Genomic DNA, 21,004 nt, shown 5'->3' with positions numbered 1-21,004 from the left:
GTCTTTTTTTTTTTTCTCTCAGTAAATTACCGTATGTTCAAAAGGTGAGGTTGGCTGGGAACTCTGCAGGCTGCATAGGGATTTCTAGCAGACTCTTCTGCAGGCTTCAGCCCATTCCTGTGTGCGTGTGAGCTGGGTGTGTAGTGACTGACCCCATGGCCCATGAAGAAAGGAGCCATACAGAGTTTAAGTTGGTCAGGAGTGATGACAGGGTCCCTGGAACCATTCAGGTACCGTGGCTTAGAGACTCAAGACAGACCCCTGTAGGGGCACCTGGGTGGTTCCGTCGGTTAAGCGTCCTTCCGACTCACGGTTCCTGAGTTTGAGCCCCGATTTGGATTCTGTGTCTCCCTCTCTCTCCGTCCTCCCCACCCTCCCACCCCCCACTTGCTGGCACACCCGCTGGGGCCACAGGACTCTTGTTAGAGTCCCTCACCTGACGTGGTGCCTCCTCAGACCCCACCCCAGCCCACATTTGACCTGGACACTCACCACGGCCCCAGGAGCACTGGGAGAGCTGGGGGGTACTGTGGGCATTTTATTCTGGTGGCCACGTGGTCATTCTCTGGTGCCCACATGGGTCCATGCTTCAGAGCAGACCTGAATGTCAGACTGAGCTGGGTTTAGGCTCAGGTTTTACAACGTCCTAACTTGTTGATAGTGACCTTGGGCCACTCTTTTAACCTCACAGACTTGGGGTCCTGTCTGTGAAATGAGGTACAAATAACTGTTTCTCAGTGGTTTATCTGTTTTATTTCTTGGTTCAGAGAACTGTTCTTAATTCCATTTTATTCCAGTGTATTCAGTTACATTCATTTAATTATTTTCGGTTCATTTTTCTTCATTGTTTCTGCTTTCCTTTGCATTCCATTGTGTCTTTTTCTGACTTCTAGAATTGGATGCTTAATTTAATCTCATTCTTTTCTCTTGGAAATTTAAAGTTTTTTGGGGCACCTGGGTGGCCCAGTTGGTTAAGTGTCCGACCTCGGCTCAGGTCATGATCTTGCGGTTTGTGAGTTCGAGCCCCGCGTCGGGCTCTGTGCTGACAGCTCGGGGCCTGGAGCCTGCTTTGGATTCTGTGTCTCTCCATCTCTTGGCCCTTCCTCTGCTCATGCTCTGTGTCTCTCTGTCTCTCAATAATAAATAGGCAAAAATTAAAAAAAAAAAAAAGGAAATTTAAAGTTTTTAGATTATTAAATTTCCTTTGAGTATAAATTTGTTTTAAAAGTTTTGATATTATAGTGTTCTCTCCTCCATTTGTGGTTTTCTAGGGATTCTGCATCTATGGTTTTGAATTTCCCTTTGATTCAGAATTTTTTAAGAGTGTTTTAAGTTTTCCAACCGGTAGTGTTATTTTTTTACTTCTGCTTTCGTTATGTCTTTTTTTTTTTTTTTTTCAACGTTTATTTATTTTTTTGGGACAGAGAGAGACAGAGCATGAACAGGGGAGGGGCAGAGAGAGAGGGAGACACAGAATCGGAAACAGGCTCCAGGCTCTGAGCCATCAGCCCAGAGCCCGACGCGGGGCTCGAACTCACGGACCGCGAGATCGTGACCTGGCTGAAGTCGGACGCTTAACCGACTGCGCCACCCAGGCGCCCCTCGTTATGTCTTCTTTTATTGCACTGTGGTCAGAGAGTTTTGCTTTTCAGAATTTGGGTTTTTCCTTAAAGTTTCATATGTAGTAATTTCTTTCTTTCTTTTTTTTTTTTTTAAGACTTTATTTTTAAGTAATCTCTGCCCCCCAATGTGGGGCTTGAACTTACAACCCAGAGACCAAGAGTTGCGCGCTTCATCGACCTGGTGAGGCAGATGCCGTGTAGTCCCTTTCTGAACATGTTGGCTGATCTACCTTAATCAGACCATCTGTGATCTTCTCTCTTTTGAGTGGGCTTTATCCACCAAGGTGCAGAGATTTTTTTCCCCAGTGTTTTCTATTTAACAATGATTTTTTTCAATGACTTTTTTTTTTCGTTTTGAAGTTACTCTGCATATATAGGTTTGCGCCAGTCTGTGTTTTCGTTACGGATTGCCCCCTGATGCTTATAAAATGACTCTCTGTTCTGCTTCTTTTTTGTACGTGCTTTCATTCAGCGTGATATCTGTGAGTTTCATCAGTGTGGTTTGTGTGTGACAGTTTATTCATTCCCATTGTTGAATAGCATTCCATTATGTGGGTATGATATTTATTTGTTCTAGTGGTGATAGACTTTCAGCTTCCGTTAGTTTCCATTTTGAGCTATTCCCGAATGATGCTGCCGTGCACCTTCAAACAAATATCCCTGGACGTGTGTGCGAACTTGTTCTGTTGGGTACGTACCCAGAAATGGGAAGGTTGGGTCGCAGGGTCGGCATATGTGTGGCTTTAACGGACGGCTGCCAGTTTTCCAGTGATTTTACCAACGGGCACGTCCACTGGCAGTGCGGGGCAGCTGTCCTGGCCACGCATATCACCAGCGCTTGGCCTTGTGAAGATGTCAGTTCTCCCGAATTTGAACTCTGGGTTCCGTGTGATTTCGGTAAAAATCCCAGCAGACTTTCTTTTATTGTGGTTTTGTTTGGAAATTGACAAACTGATTCTGAAATTTATACGAAAATGCGGAGAGCCAAGAATAAAGCAGTCTTGAAGAATAGCAAAGCTGAAGGACTTATCCTACCAGATGTCAAGACTTTATAAACGCTGCAGTAATTAGGGCAGCACAGTGTTGTCAGAAGGATAGACAATAGGCTGTCAGAAGAGAGATCTTGAAACAGACTTCACAGAAGTCCGTCTACAACAAGGGTGCCTCACGACAAAGGGAAAAGATGGCCTTTTCAAAAAAGGTACTGGGAAAATGAATCTTCTGCCTCAAATCATATCCAGAATCAGGTTTACATAGAGCATAGAGCTGACCATGAAAGATGAGACAGTAAAGCTTCTAGAAGAAAACATAGGAGAATATCTTTCCGATTTCAGGTAAGACAAAATTCCTTACGTGGGAAAGCACACCAGAACGGATACATTGGTTGATAAATTGAATGACAATAAAACTTGAATCTTCTCCTTTCTTGCAAATGCTCAGTAAAATGCAGCAAATGCTGTTTTCAGATTGCACAGATACATTAGGTAGTTGTGAGCTCTGTTTACCTCCTGGAACCCTCCCCATCTTCTTGCCTGTCGTGCAGTGGCCATCTTGGGCTTCCTTTGCATGTCATCCTGGGACCTTGTCCCTCTGTGCTGGATCCCTTGTTTCCTGGATCCCACGTGTGTACCAGTCGGGTAATTTGAACATCAAGTAATTGCAACTATCTTAAGCTGCCTTGAACCACAGGACGTTATTGACAGAGGAACCAGGTATGTTAATTGTCTGGGTGGGTCATGAACCCATGCTGAGCCGCTGAGCCAACAGCCCAGCCCAGCCAGGGGAATGGGCTTCTAGACCCTGCATACCACCCCCCCCCCCCCCCAGCAGGGTGTGGGTCAGCCCCCTCAGGCTGGGGAAGGACGGGATCACTTTTCCTCTAGGAAAGAGGAAGGGAGAATTAACATCTATGACGTTTGCTTCTGTGTTGGATTGCTCTCTCGTTTGTTAGAGTATATTCCTCTGGAACTTTCTATGAAGGTATATGTTTTGAGTCCTCATGTGAGTCTGAAAGTATCTTTTTCTATGCCCATATTTGATTTGGTCAGTTGAGTATTGGATTCTAGGTTGAAAATCCTTTTCCAGGGAGGGGAACGATGTGGATGAGAAATGCAGACACACATCATTGTTGTTCATGAGTCTTCATGGCTGTTCTCATTGCTTCTACCTGGTACGTGGGGTGCTTTCATAAACTTTGGGGTTCTTCTCTTTGTCCCTCATAATACTGGAATGTCACCTTGTACTCTGTTCTTTTCACGTCCGTTATTCTGAGCACTAGGGGTGCCCTTGCAATCTTGGGCACTTCAGCTCTGGGGATTTTTCATGTTTTTTTCATTTGATAAATTCTTCTCCCCTCTTTTCCTCTCTGTTTTTATCACTCCTGGTTAAATTTGGACTCCTGGGTCCATCCTTTAATTTTGGGTTGACGGAAAGACTAGCGTTCATCTCTTTGTTAATTTCCTGAGATTTTCTTCCCTTTATTTTTCATTTTTTCTGTTGAAATTGAAGTTAAAATTTAGAAGAGTTTGGATTTACACAACAGTTGTAGTTTCTGTATACTGTGCTGCCGGTTTTTCCTATTACAAAGTTCTAATGTTAGTACGGTTCTTTGTCCCAATTAATTACCAGTACTGATATGTTATTATTAATTGAAATTTTAGTAGAGAGCCTGTGCACACGCAGGGGCGGAGCTGACAGACAGGGAGAGACAGAATCCCAAGCAGGCTCCGTGCTGTCAGCACAGAGCCTGTTGTGGGGTTCCATCCCACTAACCTGTGAGATCATGACCTGAGCCCAAATCAAGAGTTGGCAGCTTACCCAACTGAGCCACCCAGGTGCCCCTTAGATTTTGTTACTTTTATACTTAATGTCCTTTTTCTGTTCCAAGGTACCACATTTAGTGTTCATGCCTCCTTGGTTCCCTCCAGACTGACCGTTACCCGATTTGCCTTGTTTCTGATGACCTTGACAGTTTTGAGGGGTACCGGCCCAGTATTTTCTAGAATATCTGTCAGTTGAGATTTGTCTGCTGTTTTTCTCATGATTCACGTGAGGTGGTGGGGTTTGGCCTGTCCTGTATTTAATACCTCCTAGGGCTTTTTCTGATTGTCCCTGAAGAAAAGAAACCCTGTTTTTTTTTGGATGGGTGTAGGATCTTCCGATTTCCTGAGGATATTAATTTTATGTTACTTTCTTTTTTTCTTTTACTGTTATTTTAAAATTTATTTATTTTTGAGAGAGAAAGGTGGGAGAGGGGCAGAGCCAGAGGGAGACACAGAATCCGAAGCAGGCTGCAAACTCTGAGCTGTCAGCACAGAGCCTGACGTGGGGCTAGAACCATGACCTGAGCCAAAGTCAGACGCTTAACCGACGAGCCACCCCGGAGCCCCTAATTTTATGTTACTTTATTTTTTTTAATCTTTGGTTCCCGGTGTTGTCTGTTTCTTCCAGGTTCTTTTGTCTGCGTTTTTCGTATCAGCCTTTTTGTGAGGCCCTTCAGATGACTGTGGTCTTGGGCACACACAGCTGATTGAGGATGGGGTGGCTGGCTCTGGGTGGCCTACCTCCCTGTAGGGTGAGTGGGTGGGAAGCCGGCCTTCTTTTCTCAAGACCCAAGTGTTTGTGTCTATTGGTTTTCAAGAGAAGACTCCTTCATCTTTGCCAGGGACGTGGAGAAAGGGACAGAATGTGTTTATCCGCCACCCTGCAATGAGGCCCACAGCAGAGAGGGCTGAGGCACCCCACGATTCGCTTTGTGACTCAGGTTTTCACCTAGCTTTTTTTTTTTTTTTTTTTTAGGTCTTTTCCTCATTTCCGTTCCCTTTGACCCTGGCATTCTCAAGTCTAGACTTCTCTTGTTTAATTTATCCAGGCGGGGGAGGGGTCTTTCAAGAAGCTGTCCCACCTTCAAATCCCTGCCTCCCCGTCTTACAAGGTGCCCACCGCCTCCCAGTGCCTCCTGAGCTCTCTCTAGTGTCCTGCAGGCCTGTCTGAGGATGTTTCAGTCTGTGAAATCGGTTTCCACTCGTGTGTCTGTTTCTTGTCTGCCAATATTGTCCCTGACCTTTGGGTGCCCTTTGTGTATTTTCATTTCAGGGGGTTTTGGAAGGGTGAGCTAGAAATGCCTGTTGTCCTTTTGCCGTGTTTAACCAGAATCCCCCATATTCTATATAGTGTTTCTTGGATGGAATTGAATTAAGGGATGTGTACGTGCATGTATAGATACTCGGTCATATTTACGTGCGCGTGTTTGAATGTGTGCTCGTGTGTGCATGTGTGCGTATTTGTCAGTTACACCGCTCTGCTGCTGCTGTCGTCCCCCACCCCTCCCCCGCTACAGTGAAAGGGCTGGTTGGGATCCCTGGTCATTTGTCTCCACCTCCTTGCGTGTGGAGTGTGAACTCTGCCCTCCCCTCCAGTTCTCTTGAGACGGTTGGGAGCCGGAGGCTTCTGGGGCTGCAGGCGCTGTGGAGGGAGTCCAGGCGGGAGTCCGGCGCAGGGAGGAGGGTGGGAGGGGAGTAACTGGAGCCGCGAGTCCTCCACCAGGCGTGTTTGTATCACCTCTTGCGCCCGGCATTTCTAACAACCCGCTGAAATACACTTTCTGTCCCTGTGTGTAGAGGAGCAAACGGAAGTGGCTGAGGTGGCCCTTGGACTCCTGGCACTTGCTTCCGTGTGTGTAGAGGGTGCTACTGTCTGCTAGAGGGGGCTCACCCTTGGTAGGGGTGCTTTGCCTGAGAGCCCCTTAGTGGTCACTGGGGCAGGTGTGAAGCGATGTGGTCAGTGGTGGCTGGTGTCCGGCGTTTGTAGAACCAGGCTCTGTCCCTGCACCATCCTGTGTGTTTATAGCCACGGATCTGTGAGGACGCGGGCTTTGGGAAGGTGGCAGGATGCTTTCCCCTGGGCTGAAGAAAGATGCTCTCTGCCCACGGTCCTCCCTCCTCTAGCCCAGCTTCCAGCCTGTGCTGTGACATCATTCCTGTGGGGAGGCTGTGGCTGTCAACAAAGTCACTGCTGGGACTCTCCTTCTGTGTGCCTGTGCACCGCCTGTGCCTCTCGGAGCTATCCTTAAAGTCATTCGTGGAATTCTCTTAAAAAATTTTTTTAAAATGTTTATTTATTTTGATAGAGTGCGAGTGGGGGAAGGGCAGAGAGAGAGGGACACATGGAATCCAAAGCAGGCTCCAGGCCCCGAGCTGTCAGCACAGACGGGCTCAAACCCACAAACTGTGAGAGCACGACCTGAGCGGAAGTCAGAAGTCGCTTGACTCACTGAGCCACCCAGGCACCCCTGTGCAGTTTTTTTACACAAGCAGCATATCGGTTTAGAATTTAGTGACAGTGTTTTATATGACCTTCCTTGCCGAACTCTTTTGAAATAGGAAACAAAAGTAGAGCAGAAGAGCGGAACAGGAGGCAGGCGGCCAGAGTACTCATACTGGCAGAGGGAGAACGCCAGTGTAGCTGGGAGGTGGTTGGCTGTATATATATTTTCTTAACGTTTATTTATTTTCGAGAGAGAGGGAGAGAGGCAGTATGTGAGCAGGGGAGGGGCAGAGAGGGAGACACCGAATCCGAAGCAGGCCGCAGGCTTTGAGCTGTCAGCACAGAGCCTGCTGGCCCCATGTGGGGCTTGAACTCACAAACCGCGAGATCGTGACCTGAGCTGAAGTCAGAAGCTTAACCGACTGAGCCACCGAGGCGCCCCGTTTTCCTGTATGTCGTAAAGCTTGTGACCAGTATGTATTCCTTTTGTTCCTGAAGAATATTACAGATAAAGAAAGGAACTGGGGCTAGGATCACCCCCTCCTTGAGGGGGTCTGTTGTAACACTGGTGTGGGATTGCGTTGAATACCATGCTCGTTGCCCTGAAGTGGGAAACTTCATTGCCCTGAAGCGGGGGCAGTTGTGTTGTTTAAAATGTAGTCGCTGCGGACTCTTTATCTCAAGAGGGTTTTCTGAGAGTTAAAGTGTGTCTGTCTCCTGAGAATTAATTATGGGGTTCACCAACAGATCCTGAACATTGAACAGATTTCTTGCCGTGGTTTTAGAGGCCTGTGCTCTGCATCAGGGCTCTTAAGCTGTGACACACCAAAGTGGGGACAGGTCCCTTGATCACAGGAGGAGGCGGGCACACGTCCCAGGTGTGGCAGCGCCCAGGCCTGTGGGAGCCCAGAGGTGGGGAAAACGAAGGCTTCGTTGCTTGCACGGGAATCCGGAGGAAGGAGTGCTGTGTGCCAGGCTGACGGTGGGGCGGGGCAGCTTGAGGGCTGGCCTGTGCAGAGCCAGTGTGACAGCTGCCCTTGGCTGAGAACCTTCTAAGGGCAGGCGAGCTCTGGGTCACGTGTGTTGTGTTCCTTGTCTCATTTATTCCTGACGTCAGACCTGGGAGGTGGATAACAGTATGTTCATCTCTGTTTAATCCACGAGGAAACAGGCCTAAAGTCACAGCCAGTGTGGGGCGGAGTCAAGATACAAACAGCTTGTTTTGGAGAGCGGAGCCTGGTGGCGCGGGGGTGAGACTGGAGGGGCCTGTTTGGGGCCAGGCTATCGGGCTTGTTTGTGCCGTGGTGGGAATGCCCGATGCCATGCCGGTAAAAGAGTTACAGCCGGGGCTCCAGATGGACTTTGATCCTGGAGGGGGCCCGAGGGTCAGTCCAGTCCGAGAGAGCTGAGCCTCTGTGTGTGGTCCAGGGAATCAAGGATGGGGCTTGCCAACCCAGCGTGCAGAAGAGGGGCCTGGGAAGTGCTTGGGTCCCTGCAGCACATGCCTTCTTTCTTATCTTTAATTTCTGTCGCTTCCTGAACATGCTGTCTGGGAATTGGGGGGCTGGGGGTGGGGGCTCTGGTGCCCAATGGTGGGGACCAGAAACCTCGTTTTCATCCCTTTGTGCTGTCGTCTGCAGGCACCCCTCATAATTTTCCTGCAGAAACCTCGAGGCCGGGCATTTGCAGGTGGAAAGACTGGCAGGGGACGCACAAGTACAGGTCCCTGCTTTTCTCACTGCTGCCCCAGAAGGAGCCTCTGAAAGCGGGGGGTGTGTGTGTGTGTGGGGGGGGGGGAAGTGGAAGGTTTGACCCCTGCTGTGGCTGAGGGGGAGGCGGCAGAGTTCCCCTGCGAAACCCAGCCAGGATTCCCCACCCCCACGTCTGTCTCATGCCCCTGCTCTATCCTGCTGTGTATGCGAACCTCTTTTAGTTGAATCCGTCTAACTGTAGCGCATCATTTTCCTTTAGAGTAGGGTCAGCAAACTGCGGCTCCAAATCCTCCTGCCTCCTGTTTTTGTAAATAAAGTTTTATGAGAACACGACTCTTCCTTTTGCGCGTGTTGTCTGTGATTGCTTCTGTGCTGCAGTGACAGCCTTGGTAAGAGTGGAGTGGCCGCGGTGGGGACTGCGGCCGCAAAGCCTGACATACTGTTTGTCCTTTCACAGGAAAAGGGTTCTGGGGACAAGGTTGGAGTCTCATTGCCGACACAAAAAATGTCTGAGAATTTGAAGTAGGTGGCGCGGTGCCTTTCTTACATTAAAGTTCTCTTCTTTCGGAGAAGAGAACGTGCCTTTGGCGTGTTGCAAAAGGGTGGAATTACTGATTACTCTTCTAGCTGGCTTTTGTGGCGATGGTTCTTCACGTCTGACTGAGATTTAACAAGTGTACTGACCAATGACCACGTCCTTTCCGGCCCCACTGGTTGTTTTCTCAAGCATTTTTCCAGCCCGCTCTCAGTTTCCACTCCTGTCGGATCAGGGTTTTTGACATGTTTTGTGTGGCAGTGGGGTCTTTCTGTTCCTTCTCTACAGGGACATTCTGCCGCCTCTTCCCCCCACCCTGGTCTGGGAGTTCTGCCTGTGCCGCACTGTTCTGGCACTGTGTCAGTGGGTCGTGGCTCGTCCGTGATCGATTGGCCTTGCTCTGAGAGAGCATCTTGGAGCTGGGGCACACAGTGGGTCCTTCCTCAGTGTTGGTGCTGTCTCCGGGTGTCCTGAGGGTTAAATAAAGTCCTGTCGTCTTGTGACCTTGGACAAGTTACTTCTCCGCCCCAACTACGCCTTCGCGTCCTCTGTAAAGCAGGTTGGTGGCAGTAGCATCTTCCAGAAAGGGCTCTTGGGAGGAGCCCTGTGAGGGCACGTGAGTCGTGGCTGGTCAGCAGGGTGCCTGGCTCTCAGGAGTGAACGTGTAGCTGCAGTGGTCCCCGGGCGATTTATAGGCCATCCCAGATCACCTGGCCAGGGGGGCTTCTGACTCTGGCCGGGACCCAGGCAGAGTGAAATTAATCGTGTTCCCGGAAACAGCTTTTGATAAGATGGGAGTACAGGGAGGTTTTCCCTTTGGTGGGCAGATAACAGACCGGCTCAGTAACCTGCTTGACAGGTGGGGCTACTGTCTGGGGAGGCAGGGCTTGGGTATTAAGTTGCCTTTGTTGGCGAATCGTTCTGGTTGTTTCTATGCCAGCAAATCCTGGGCCTCTTGAGCTTTTTTTTAGATAACTTGCCAGAATATGCATGCAGACCTTTTTTTTTTTTTTTAAATGTTGGTTTATTTTTGATAGAGCAAGATGCCCACTTACTAGCTGGGAGGGGCCGAGAGAGCAGGGGACAGAGGATCAGAAGCTGGCCAGCCCCAGGCTGACAGCAGAGAGCCTGATGCAGGGCTCAAATTCACAACCCTAGAGATCGTGGCCTGAGCTGAAGTCAGACACTTAAACTGACTGAGCCGCCCAGGTGTGCCTCTCTTCACACATGGATCTTAGGCCCTTTTTTTCTGTGTCTAATGGCAATATTTTCATTTAGGCCAGCCATTTCCAAAATGCTCCAGGACCCTGCGGCGTGCCTCCCTGGTGTCTCAGAGTGGCTGCTGTGGGAAAGAGTGGGTTACAGTGTAGGGGGTGGGGCGTAGGCCGGACCCCTCCTGTCAGGGCATCCCTGGCTGTTGTGCATGTAATACGGAGGGTCCAAGTTGGGTTTTATTTGGAGAAAGAAAATTAATTCTGTTACCTACAAAAGGGAGAGGAAGCGGTGGCTACAAGCCAAGCGTGGTCATGCCCATCTGCGAGGACCTGGTGCGTCTCAGCCAGCTCTTGTCCCACGGATCCGGGCGTGAGTCAGGCTTGAATGAACATGCTTCTGATCCACCGAGAACGACGTTCTCTCGCCTTGACCGGCCTCATGATTCACAGCCAGATATTTGCCTGCCCTTTTCTGCCATCCGATGAGGCCAGTCAAGCATGTTGTGTGTGTATGTGTGTGTGTTGGTGGGTAGCAACTCAGCAGATACCTGTAAGCCGTTCAAACTCCTGTTAACAGTTAATGCTCTCGGCCTGAGGTTTATGAAAACCAAGGGGCAGGCAGAGTGGCCAGTTGGGTGTGGGGCTGGGCTGGGCCCCAAGTATGGCAATAATACCCGAGTGACTATATTTGTGTTTTAGATTTGTGTCCAGTGAAATCTGGCCTAATGAAAGGAACTTGGTATGCTGTCAGGCTGGTGTCTGTAATCTAAAGGCCAGACGGTAAATAGGTTACGCTTTGTGGGCCTCGGACTGTCAGTAACTCGGCGACCCCAGTTCTGAAGGGAAAACGGGGGCCGGGAGACCCTGCGTCTGTACGGTCTTCCCCAGCGTTAGAATGAGAGGTATCCGGCCCCTCCCCGACAGGTGCTGTCTCCATAGCAACGGTGACTCGGTGGCACTGCCCGGCAGCATCCCAGGTTAGGTCGGAAGATAGAATGCAGTAGCACGTGTGTGGCAAGAGACGGCCGCCTTGACCGGGAGTCATTCCTAAATGCTGTGGCTGTGGGTTTTTCACGCTGGCGTGTTTGATTTTTAGAACCGGCTGCCACTTGTGAAATCTTGCTGTGGCCCCTCCGTTCTGTGGACAGGGAGGCTGAGGGCAAGAGAGGCCACTAACGTGGCCCGCAGGTGCAGAGCTCGGGTGAGAAAGCAGGAGGAGGGGGGGGGGGGCACCAAAAAACTGCGCGCGCAGGTTGAATGTGGGCGTTAGTTCAGCGCGTGCTTGTGCTGGCTTTTCTGAAGCCCCGTTTGCAAGGGGTCCCAGCGCAGTAGGGACTCAGCTATTTGCTGAATGGTTGGATTTCTTGGGAGGGCCTCAGGCCACAGCTGCGGTCCAGCTAATGGTCGTGGACAGAATTCTCAGTTCCCGGGAGAGTGGATCCCCTTGGCCCGGGGTTTTTCTTTAATTTTTCCCAGGGGTGCCAGGAGTCAGGGTGCGGTCAGGCTTCCGGTCTCCCAGTGCTTCCTGGGGGTGGCGGTGCGGACAGGTTAGTTCTCAGAAGTGTGTTGTCCCCAGGAAGGCCCAAGAGAGCCACCTGTGTTCACTCTGACCTCTGCCCGTGGGCCCAGGCAGTGCGGAATCAATCCAAGAAAGACCTGTTTGTATTCATGAACTGGCAGGAGTTTGGACTGACAGATTTGAAGAGGACTTTTGATCACTATCTGTGGAAACAAGTATTTTCCGCCAGGTCTCAGAATTGAAAGACCTTCGATGTGTCAAAATCAAGCCCATTAAGGTTTCATGTGGGAATTGGATAGGCTGGTCGATAATTTTTTCTTCTCTTTGTCAGTTTGGTTTTTAATTTAGTAAAGGACTCTGTAGTTACGTAAGTTTAACAGTGCTAAATGTGTAGTCCCGCAAGGCATGTGGCCAGGAAGGGGGCTTTATTCACGCTGGTTTTATTCAGCACTGTGTGTAGGTTCACGGGTCAGGTGAAAGCCGTGGTCAGGGGTGGCAGAGAGGAGCAGTTTTCATCACGGTGCCCAAGTGAAAAATTCTGAAACAGGTTCCTTATTGATTAGCTGTGTGACTGGGGGTGGTCCCGTCGTCTCTGCGGGCTGGACATGGGGAGGGGAGGGCCCAGCCTGCTGTCTGCCGCATCCCAGGCCCAGCTCAGTGCTAGGCACAAGGCAGTGCCTAGTAAAAGCCTGTTAATGAGTGTATTCTCTGTTGTAACCGGTTACTGTAAATCCAGTGACTTAGAACAACACAGACCTATCCTCTTACAGTTCTGGAGGTCAGAAGTCTCAGGTGAATCTTACTGGGCTGCATACAGTCAAGGTGTGGGCTGGGCTGGTTCCCTCTGGAGGCTCCACGGGAGAATCGTTTTCTTGCTTTCTCCAGCTCCTCGGGGCTCCTGCACCTCTCTGCAGTGGCCCCACTGACCCTCGAAGAGCGCGCCCCCCAGCCTTAGCTCCGGATGCCACGCCTTTCTGACTCTGGCCCTCCCGCTCCATGTCCTAGGGACCTTGTGATTACAGTGGCCCTGTCCACATAATCCAGGATAATATCCCCATCTTGAGATCCTTACGTGAATCATATCTGCAGAATCCCTTTCTCGCTGCTAAGGTAAGGAAGTCACAGGTCCGGGAGTTAGGATGTGAACTTCTTGGTTTTGCAGCATGCTACACAAGTTTGTAAAAAGTACTAAGTAGACAAGTCCCTAAGGGCGCAGTTCACAGTCCAGGGAATAATTTGCCCTGCCTGGGCCCCTCCCCCTTGTGCTGAGCCCTGCCCGGTCTCCTGGCTGAGCAGTAGGGCCTCTTCTCTTCCCTGGTGCTCTCCCCACTCCCATCTGTTTCCCTCCTGGAGACTTTTTTTTTTTTTAAGTTTACTTATTTATTGTGAGAGAGAGCGAGTAGGGGAAGGGCAGAGCGAGAAGGAGAGAGAGAATCCCAAGCAGCCTCCGATGCAGGGCTCGATGCAGGGCTAGAACTAGAACTAGAACTGGAAACGAACTAACGAACCCGAACTAACGAACCTGTGCCGTGAGATCACGACCTGAGCCAAGAGTCTGGACGCTTAACTGAATGAACCACCCAGGCGCCCCTCCCTCCTGGAGACTTTTCAAAGTGCTTGCTCAAGGCTTTTTCTTTTAGGCTCAGGGTCAACAAAGTTTTCTTACCTGTGGCCACATGGGGGTATCACACATTCTTTGTTTTTTTAAACAAAGGTGAAAACGGATTTAAAAAATCATTCTTATTAGCTTGAGGGCTTTATGACAGACAGGCCATTGGCCGGTCGCTGACCAGTGTTTGCCACCCCTTGGGGACTGGGACTGTAAGCTCTGTGACGCAGGCTCCACATGTTGCCATCACCGCCCACCCTGGAAGTTTCCAGGGCTTGTTAGTAGTGTGGGGTGTGTGGGTGTGGTGTTTTGTATTTTTATCTGCATGATCTTTTGATTTAATAGAAGTGTCTAGAAGTTAGATCTCTTCTGATCTTAATAGAGAATTTCAAGTTGACTTACATTTGATAGCCTGTTAAATGCCACTTATTCTGATGAAAATGAAATCTAGTCCTTGCCCTGAGCGTGGGGGAGGGATGTTGTTCCTAGCTGGGACTCTGGGGCCTGGCAGGGCAGAAACTCCCTGGAGCCAGCTCCGGGGAGGGAAATTTAAAGAAAGGGGTATGTTATGGAACCCCTGGGCACCAAAATCAGAAATTGGACACGTTTGGCCAGTTTCCATTCCTGGTCACTCTGCTCCTGGCACACAAGGCAGGCGCGTTGGGGGAGGGTTGCTGGCATGTAACATGGAAACTTGGGAGCTGTGAGCACTTTCGAGCGTTTCTGGTTGGTTTCTTCGTGGAGGCTGATTCTCCTACACACCTCTTTCACTGTCAGGATTTCTTGAATGAAAGGGTGGATGTTCCCGGCTTTGTGTCAGAACCAGCTTGGTTCACACTTGGCGTGGCACCAGGCTCCGTGTGATGTCACTGTCCCCTGGTTAGCTTTTCTTGGCCTCGGTTTATAATTGATCTTTGCCTCTTTGCCCCTTGCGCTTTATACAAAGTCTTGGACCATAATATATAGGGTTTTATCTTAGAGTCATCTCTGGGGGGTGCAGAACACTTTGCCAGCACACTGCACGTGTTCCCTCTGGCCTGCGTGGCTTCGGCATGGTATAAGACGGCAAAGCGTACTGCTGCGGCCACCAAGGTCTTTTTATCACCAGTGGATGTTTTCACGGTTCCCTCCATTTTGTCACTAAAGACATCAGCACTATGCCTAAGTGGATGGTTTAGCTTTCTTCCCATCCATTAATTCCAACGGGAAGTGGTGGGCACTTCTCCGAGTTTATCATGATCAAGTTTTAGAACCTGTGGCCCTGAGTCCCCAGTGCCTGCCATGTGGCACTCGCCCGGCCTCCGCAGGCACACACTAGGTGTTGGAGTGAATGCATGAGTGAGTGAATTAATGCTTTAACGGCTAATAGACTCGGTGAAGACCGTAGGAAGTCAGAAAGTGGCAGGGGGAAGGGGCTTCTTTCTTGGTCATCCCCTCAAGATTTTCTGAGTGGAGAGGGCGGTGTCATCGCTATGGCCCCCCAAGTGGTCTCTCCCTGGGAAGTCCTTGCTTCCTCTTCTACGCCTGCGCCCCAGAGAACCCCGCTTCTGTTCCCCTCGCAGGTGTTTTTTCTCTGGAGGCTGGTTCTTTAGTTTGAAACCCAGCTGTTCCTGAAGACTTACTGATTTTGGTGGCTTCCCTTTGATTTGGTTTTGCTCATCCTTGAAATGAACAGCCTTCCACAAGCAGGTTGCGTACCTCCCCGCTCTGCCTTAGTTTTCACGTTAGGTCGATACAGTGGTGAGGATTTGTTTTTCCATCTTGAAGAGCGGTCCTTGACTTGGCCGGAGGACTCTGTGTGGAAAAGTTTACGTTTCTGTGTCACTGGCGAGCAGTAGACTCTGGTCAGTTCAGACAGAGTAAGACTTCTGAACTTGGGTTGGGGAAGGTACCTACAATGAAACGCTCTTTAAATGTGGGCGAAACAGCCTGTGCACGGTGAGGGTGTTTTTCTGGGGACAGAATCCAGGGCTTTCTTCAGGTCGTCAAGGAGATCCATGATCCCTGAAGGATTCAGCCCCCTGGCTCAGGGACTTTGGCGGATTAACACTCTTTTTTCTTTTTCTTTTTTTTTTTTCCTCTCTTACATTTCAAAGGCAGATCGGGAGCGGTGCCGAGAAAAATTTCCTTACTAGATGACATTTCATCGCAATGTCCGATCGTTTGGGGCAAATAACCAAGGGCAAGGATGGGAAAAGCAAGTATTCGACTCTCAGCCTGTTTGATAAGTATAAAGGAAAATCAGTAGACGCGGTCAGATCCTCAGGTAAGAACCGGGCTGGAGGCCAGTTCTTTATGCTTTCCCTTCCGTGAGAAACTCCAGGTCCTGAACTGTGAGGACCCAGGGTCCCTGCCTGGTCAGATGGTCTTCGGGGCATGGAGTGGTCACCAGGCAGTTCTGGGGACGTGCAGTCACCCCCTGCTCCTGTTCGATGTCCGATTTCGAGCAGGAATACCCCATCTCTGCCACAGTGGGATTGTTTCCTTAACCGTCTTACCTCGTTGGCCACAGATAGTTCTTCCCCTGTGAGGTAGAACGGAACTGACTTTGCATCAGAGCAACCAGTTTTAGGCTTCGGGGTTCTGACGTTCTGGACCTTTTGTCCACACCCCGGGAGGATTTTGTGGATGTCAAGGGCCCTGCTGAGCCTCGGGCCCGGCCCCGGGGCTAGGCGGAGGCTGGCCCTTGGGTCCTGCCAGGGAGGCCGGAGCAGTCTCAACTTGCGGAGAGGTGGTTACCGTGTGGGCCGGAGGTTTCTGGGCCCGGCTCCCCGCCCCGTCATAAACTCCCCACGCCTGCTCCTGCCCGCTAGTAAAGTGGAAGCCTCTGAAGACCTCAGCAGCTCCCAAGTGTCTGAGGCCTCGGTGAAGGGCTCGTAAAGTGGCGAAAGCAGCTACCGGGCCATTTGGTCTGTTGGCACAGGGCCACCCTTGGTGGTGGTTTGGCCGTCTGTCGTCGTCGCTTAGAGCTTGCGAGAGCTTCTGAAGCTCCTCCCCTGCCCCCACCCCTCTCTCCCTACAGTTATTCCTCGACATGGCTTACAGAGTCTCGGGAAAGTTGCCACAGCCCGGCGTATGCCGCCACCTGCAAACCTGCCAAGCTTGAAGTCTGAAAACAGAGGAAACGACCCCAACATCGTTATAGTTCCCAAGGACGGAACGGGATGGGCAAACAAGCAGGATCAGCAAGGCCCAAAGAGGTGGGAGCCGAGGGGGCGGGTGTGGGTGGCGAGCCGGGGCCTCACGGAGCCCGGCAGCTCCCTTTCCTTCTGCAGAAGGCAGAGCTGGAGAACCGGCTGACCCCAGAGGAGGGAGGCTGCCTTTGCCCGGACCCCCCCCGCTTGGTTGGTTCTTCCTCCCTGCCTTTGCTTTTCCTGGCTTCTGGAGCTGATGCAGCCTTGCCTCTGTGGGCCGCCTTGTCCCCAGTGACCAGTGTCCCCTGTGCCTTATTAGGAAGGACCTCCTCCCCCCAGAGGGGCTTATGCAATGCCTCGAGCCAGTGCCTGAGCCAGTAAGGGCCACTGTGGCCAGAGCGGGTGCTTGAACGCTCCATTCTGGGGCATCCTGCGTGCTGGGCTCCGGGTTGAGGAGGCCGACTTCTAAGTGCGGGGTCAGCGGCGTCCCACACAGACTGCTGCGGTTAGTTGCTCCAAACAGACCCAGTTATGAAGGGTGGCAACCCAGAATCCACATTATTGGGGGCGGGTGTGCAGCCTCTGTAGGCTCACCCCTCTGCCAGCACACCACCTCCGGGAGCCTTCGGAGGCCCAGGGTCTGGCACAGAAATCCCCATCACGGCAACGGAGTGAATGTCGTGGCTGCTGCCGCGTAGTGTGGCCGGTGCCAGCTCTGCCCCGGGCACGTAACCTGGGCCGTTCCCTCCTGCCCAAGTCCGTGTCCCTCCCCTTCCACTGCAAGTCTTCTGGGCGCCAGCCAGGGGAGAGGATTTGGGATTTGCACTGGGAAGGGACCAGAGAGGAATGGGACACTGATGCTGGGGTTTGCCCATCGGGGGATGAGAACAAAACTCGGTCCCGTGCGTCTTCCTGCCCTCGATCTCTTGTGCCCTGGCTGCCTGGATCTCTCGGGATCTAGACAGTAAACGACCCAGGGTGCAGCCTGCCAGCCAGTGTCCTTTTCTCTCGCTGGGAACGGCCGCGGTAGCTTCTGTAAAACTTCGCACAGTTACTTCACACAAGATGTAGAGAGTGAGCACGTAACTCGTTCGGATGAGCATAGGGTAGCAGTAACAAAGTAGGGTCTGAAAGCTGTTTTTAAAACTTCTCTCACGATTTGTTTAGGGGTCATACTGGGCCGGGGGTGTGGCCAGGCTACCTACTACTAGCTTTGTGGAACTCGGAGAATTGCTTGATCGGTGCGCTCCGGCGTCCTTCTGTGCGGTAGGACTACTGCCTTGCCTGGTGGTTGTAAGAAATAGACCGGGCAGCGCGAGTCAGGCACCTGGCACAGAACCTGGCAGAGGACGCGCGGGCAGGTGCCGCTACCACCCCTGTCATTCTAGAGTTCACACGGTAGATGCTACAGGTTCTCTGATGAAACGGACATCGTACATTCCAGCACGAGTGTTGCGATGCTGCTGCTACGGGAAGTTCCAGAGAGAGGACGAGGCATCGCTTCCTCCTTGGATCGGCTCCCACCGACACGGGCACGGGAGGGATGAGGCGGCTCTCATGGGGCCGGCCGCGCTGAAGCATGCCAGCCAGGGAAGAGGTAGAAACAGAACACTGGACAAGGCCGTGGACCCCAGGCGCCGGTCCTCTGTTGCCCCGGGGCCACGTCCTCCTTCGGAGTGTCAGGGAGGTGACAGAGTGAGGGCCACAGCTGCTGGGACTCCATGCTGAGGTTTGGAGAACACAAAAGCAACACTCGCTGGAAGCTTCTGTTGTAGGTAGGAGGTGAAGTAAGAGATGAGTGGCCTTCATTACGTAGGAATCCTGCCCGGTGAGTTCCTTGGATCACATAAACCCTGGAAGCCTGTGTGTGGAGCATTTGGCTTCAGCTTACTGGGGAGCCCCTGGCGTTGGGCGACTGGCGGAGTAGACTGCTGCCCTCCTTGGGTCCCATCGGGATGAGGGAGTGGGCTGGAAGGCTCTGGGTGAGCAGACGTCTTCCTCGGAGCCCCTTTTTGTTTGGGGACTGTGTCTCGACTCACCCCGCCTTCTGGGGAGCACGCTTGGGCAATATCTCTTAAGCTTCAAAACCTCTTTTGATCCAGCAGTCCTGTTTCTAAGAACTTAGACTACTGGACTACCTACACAAAAGGGTGCCAAGTTATGTGTAAAAAGTGCTCATTGCGGTTTCGCCGGTAATGGGAAAAAAAGATGGGGATTGTTAAGTTAGGGCCTATCTAGCCGGCTACACTGTGTCACTAGAATGAAGAGGTAGATCCAGGCATTGTCCTAAAAACATGTTCGATACAGTAAGTAGGAAACAGGTTACGGATTGTATGTGTGGTGTTAAAAAAAATACTATGTTCATGTATATATATATATGTGTATATATATACGCACACACACACACACACATACATATATATATATAGAAGAATCTGCTTGGCATCTCTCTCTGGAGGATGAGATTGTGACAAATCCTGTGTTCTCTATATTTATACATTTATTTTCACTATGGGCATGTATTTCTTCTATAAGCCAGGAGAAGAAAAAAATCACGTCGCGAAGCAATCAGTCCCCTGTACAGCTGTGAGCTCTTGGTCAGGAGCGAGGGGCTCAGAGCCCCTTCGCTGTGCTGACTCAGTTTCCCTGTTGGCAGCCCCTGCAGCACCTGTTTGTAGGGAACCTCTAGCCTTTGCAGGAAAGCCCCGCCAGGGGGCCGAGGACCGTCCTGCCCGGCAGACGTCAGCGGGCAGGCCTCGGATGGGGCCCGGCTTCTTGTGGGCTCTGAGGCGTCAGAGTCTGCTGGAGAGGTTCTGTGCTGCCCCTGGGCCACCGAGCAGCCGCCGCTGTGGGAAGCGCGGAGGGGACCGCGCGTGCCCATCTGACCCCTGCGCCCCCTGCCTTGTCCAGTTCCAGTGCGACGGGCTCTCAGCCGCCGGAGTCGCTGCCGCAGCCGGGTTTGCAGAGGCCTGTCTCCAGCTTACAGAAGCCGACACAGTCGAGCAGCCAGGAGGTAGGTGCCGCGTGACCTGCTCCTTCCAGGGGTGAGCCTGGCGGGTGGCTGCGGAAAACGAGCGTGGGAGGTTGTCCTGGTTCCCGGGAGGTGCCTGAACGCGCGGCTCTTGGAGAAAGACCCCAGATGCAGAACGGAATACGGACACCTAATTTGCTTCCTGGTGACTTACCTGGAGGCACGGTCGCTGGGGCCAGCTATACGCTAGGTCAGGGTCCCCTGAATGTGCTCCGTGGGGACTGGTTAGGCCACGGGAACATCTGGGGTCAGGTAAGTTGAAAAAATGAAGCATGCTCCTTTACCGTCAGACTTCTCATCAGTGTCTTTAACGTGCTGACGTGTGCTGTGACTCTGTAAAGACACAGTGGGGACAGCATCCCCCAACTCATTTGTCCTGGGAAATCTTTCTGACTGATTTTAGAGACTAGTGTCCCTCAGAACACACTTGGGAAATACTGATCTGTGACCCTTTATTTGTTGATGCATTTAAAGTGTTTTCCCCGGGGGGGCCTCGGCTGGCTCAGTCAGTAGAGCACGCAACTCTTGATCTCGGGGTTGTGAGTTTTGAGTCCCACGTTTGGTATAGCGATTGCTTGAAAAATAAAGTCTTAAAATAAGTAAATAAATAAATAGTTTTCCTAAGCAGGAAGTTAGGATTTAACCGAGCCGGGGCTTGTAATATATTCAGCCCCTCCAAGTCCGTCTGGGTTTCGCGGCCAGCAGGAGGGTGTACTTAGCTGGTAGTTAGAAATCCGGATGAGAGGTCTCCTAATCCTGTAGAAAACCGCAAGGCGCGTGGACGGGTACCTAGCATTTGGCAGCTCTCTGGAAGACAACCTGAACGGTGTGCTCTCGTTCTGTGCCCTGGGCAGCAGAAGGTCTGGGGTGCCACCCAACCACGGGGGACAGTGTATGGGTCTGCCAGAAGGGCACCCTCCCCCACCCAACACTGAATTGTGCCTTTGGAACTAAAGGGAAAGGAAAGAGAGGTCCACATTCATGCGGAACTCTGTATTCATTGGCCTGCATCCATGGGTGCCGTCACGCAGTCAGAGCAGAGAGTCGAGTCTGAATCTGTCTCCTGGGATCGGCAGCTCAGAGATCGGAGAGCCTCGGTTTGACAGCCCTGGCTGGATGTCCGACTCCCCTTCAGAGCCGCCCGAAGGGTGTCTGTTACGTGGCCGTACCCAAGCACGGCGGGGTCTAGGCTGGGGCCTGGTGTGGTCCCGGCATCTGTCAGCAAACTGCTGGAGGTCAGAGCCCTGTCCTGGGGCTGGCACGCCGCTCGTTCCGTCCAGAGCGCAGCCCTTCCCGCCGTGGTGGGAATGGGACCCCCAGCGTTTCCCAGCCCCTAAAGCCTCGCCTCAGGCACGGCAGCCTT

The 21,004-nt window shown here is 51.7% G+C and overlaps 1 protein-coding gene across 5 annotated transcripts in view; it reads left to right on the top strand.

Annotated features, from left to right (window-relative positions):
• PRRC2B (proline rich coiled-coil 2B) overlaps positions 1-21,004 on the top strand; it is an 88,407-nt gene that overhangs the window by 12,689 nt on the left and 54,714 nt on the right. For 4 of the 5 annotated variants that reach the window (XM_047098164.1, XM_047098163.1, XM_047098162.1 and 1 more), the window contains exons 2-4: positions 15,573-15,742; positions 16,499-16,676; positions 19,521-19,623. In XM_047098164.1, coding sequence (XP_046954120.1) covers positions 15,628-15,742; positions 16,499-16,676; positions 19,521-19,623 — 396 coding nt within the window. In that variant the 5' untranslated portion in view covers positions 15,573-15,627. The remainder of the gene's footprint in view (positions 1-15,572; positions 15,743-16,498; positions 16,677-19,520; positions 19,624-21,004) is intronic. The other variant, XM_047098161.1, reaches the window with a different exon arrangement.

The sequence above is a fragment of the Lynx rufus genome, unplaced genomic scaffold, assembly GCF_022079265.1.
Source record: "Lynx rufus isolate CCGP_SWC_20201006 ecotype Redwood Valley unplaced genomic scaffold, mLynRuf1.p SCAF_44, whole genome shotgun sequence".
NCBI classification, from domain to species: Eukaryota; Metazoa; Chordata; class Mammalia; order Carnivora; family Felidae; genus Lynx; species Lynx rufus.
The sequence above is the reverse complement of the archived record's forward strand: the minus strand, read 5'-3'. Positions and strand labels throughout refer to the sequence as shown.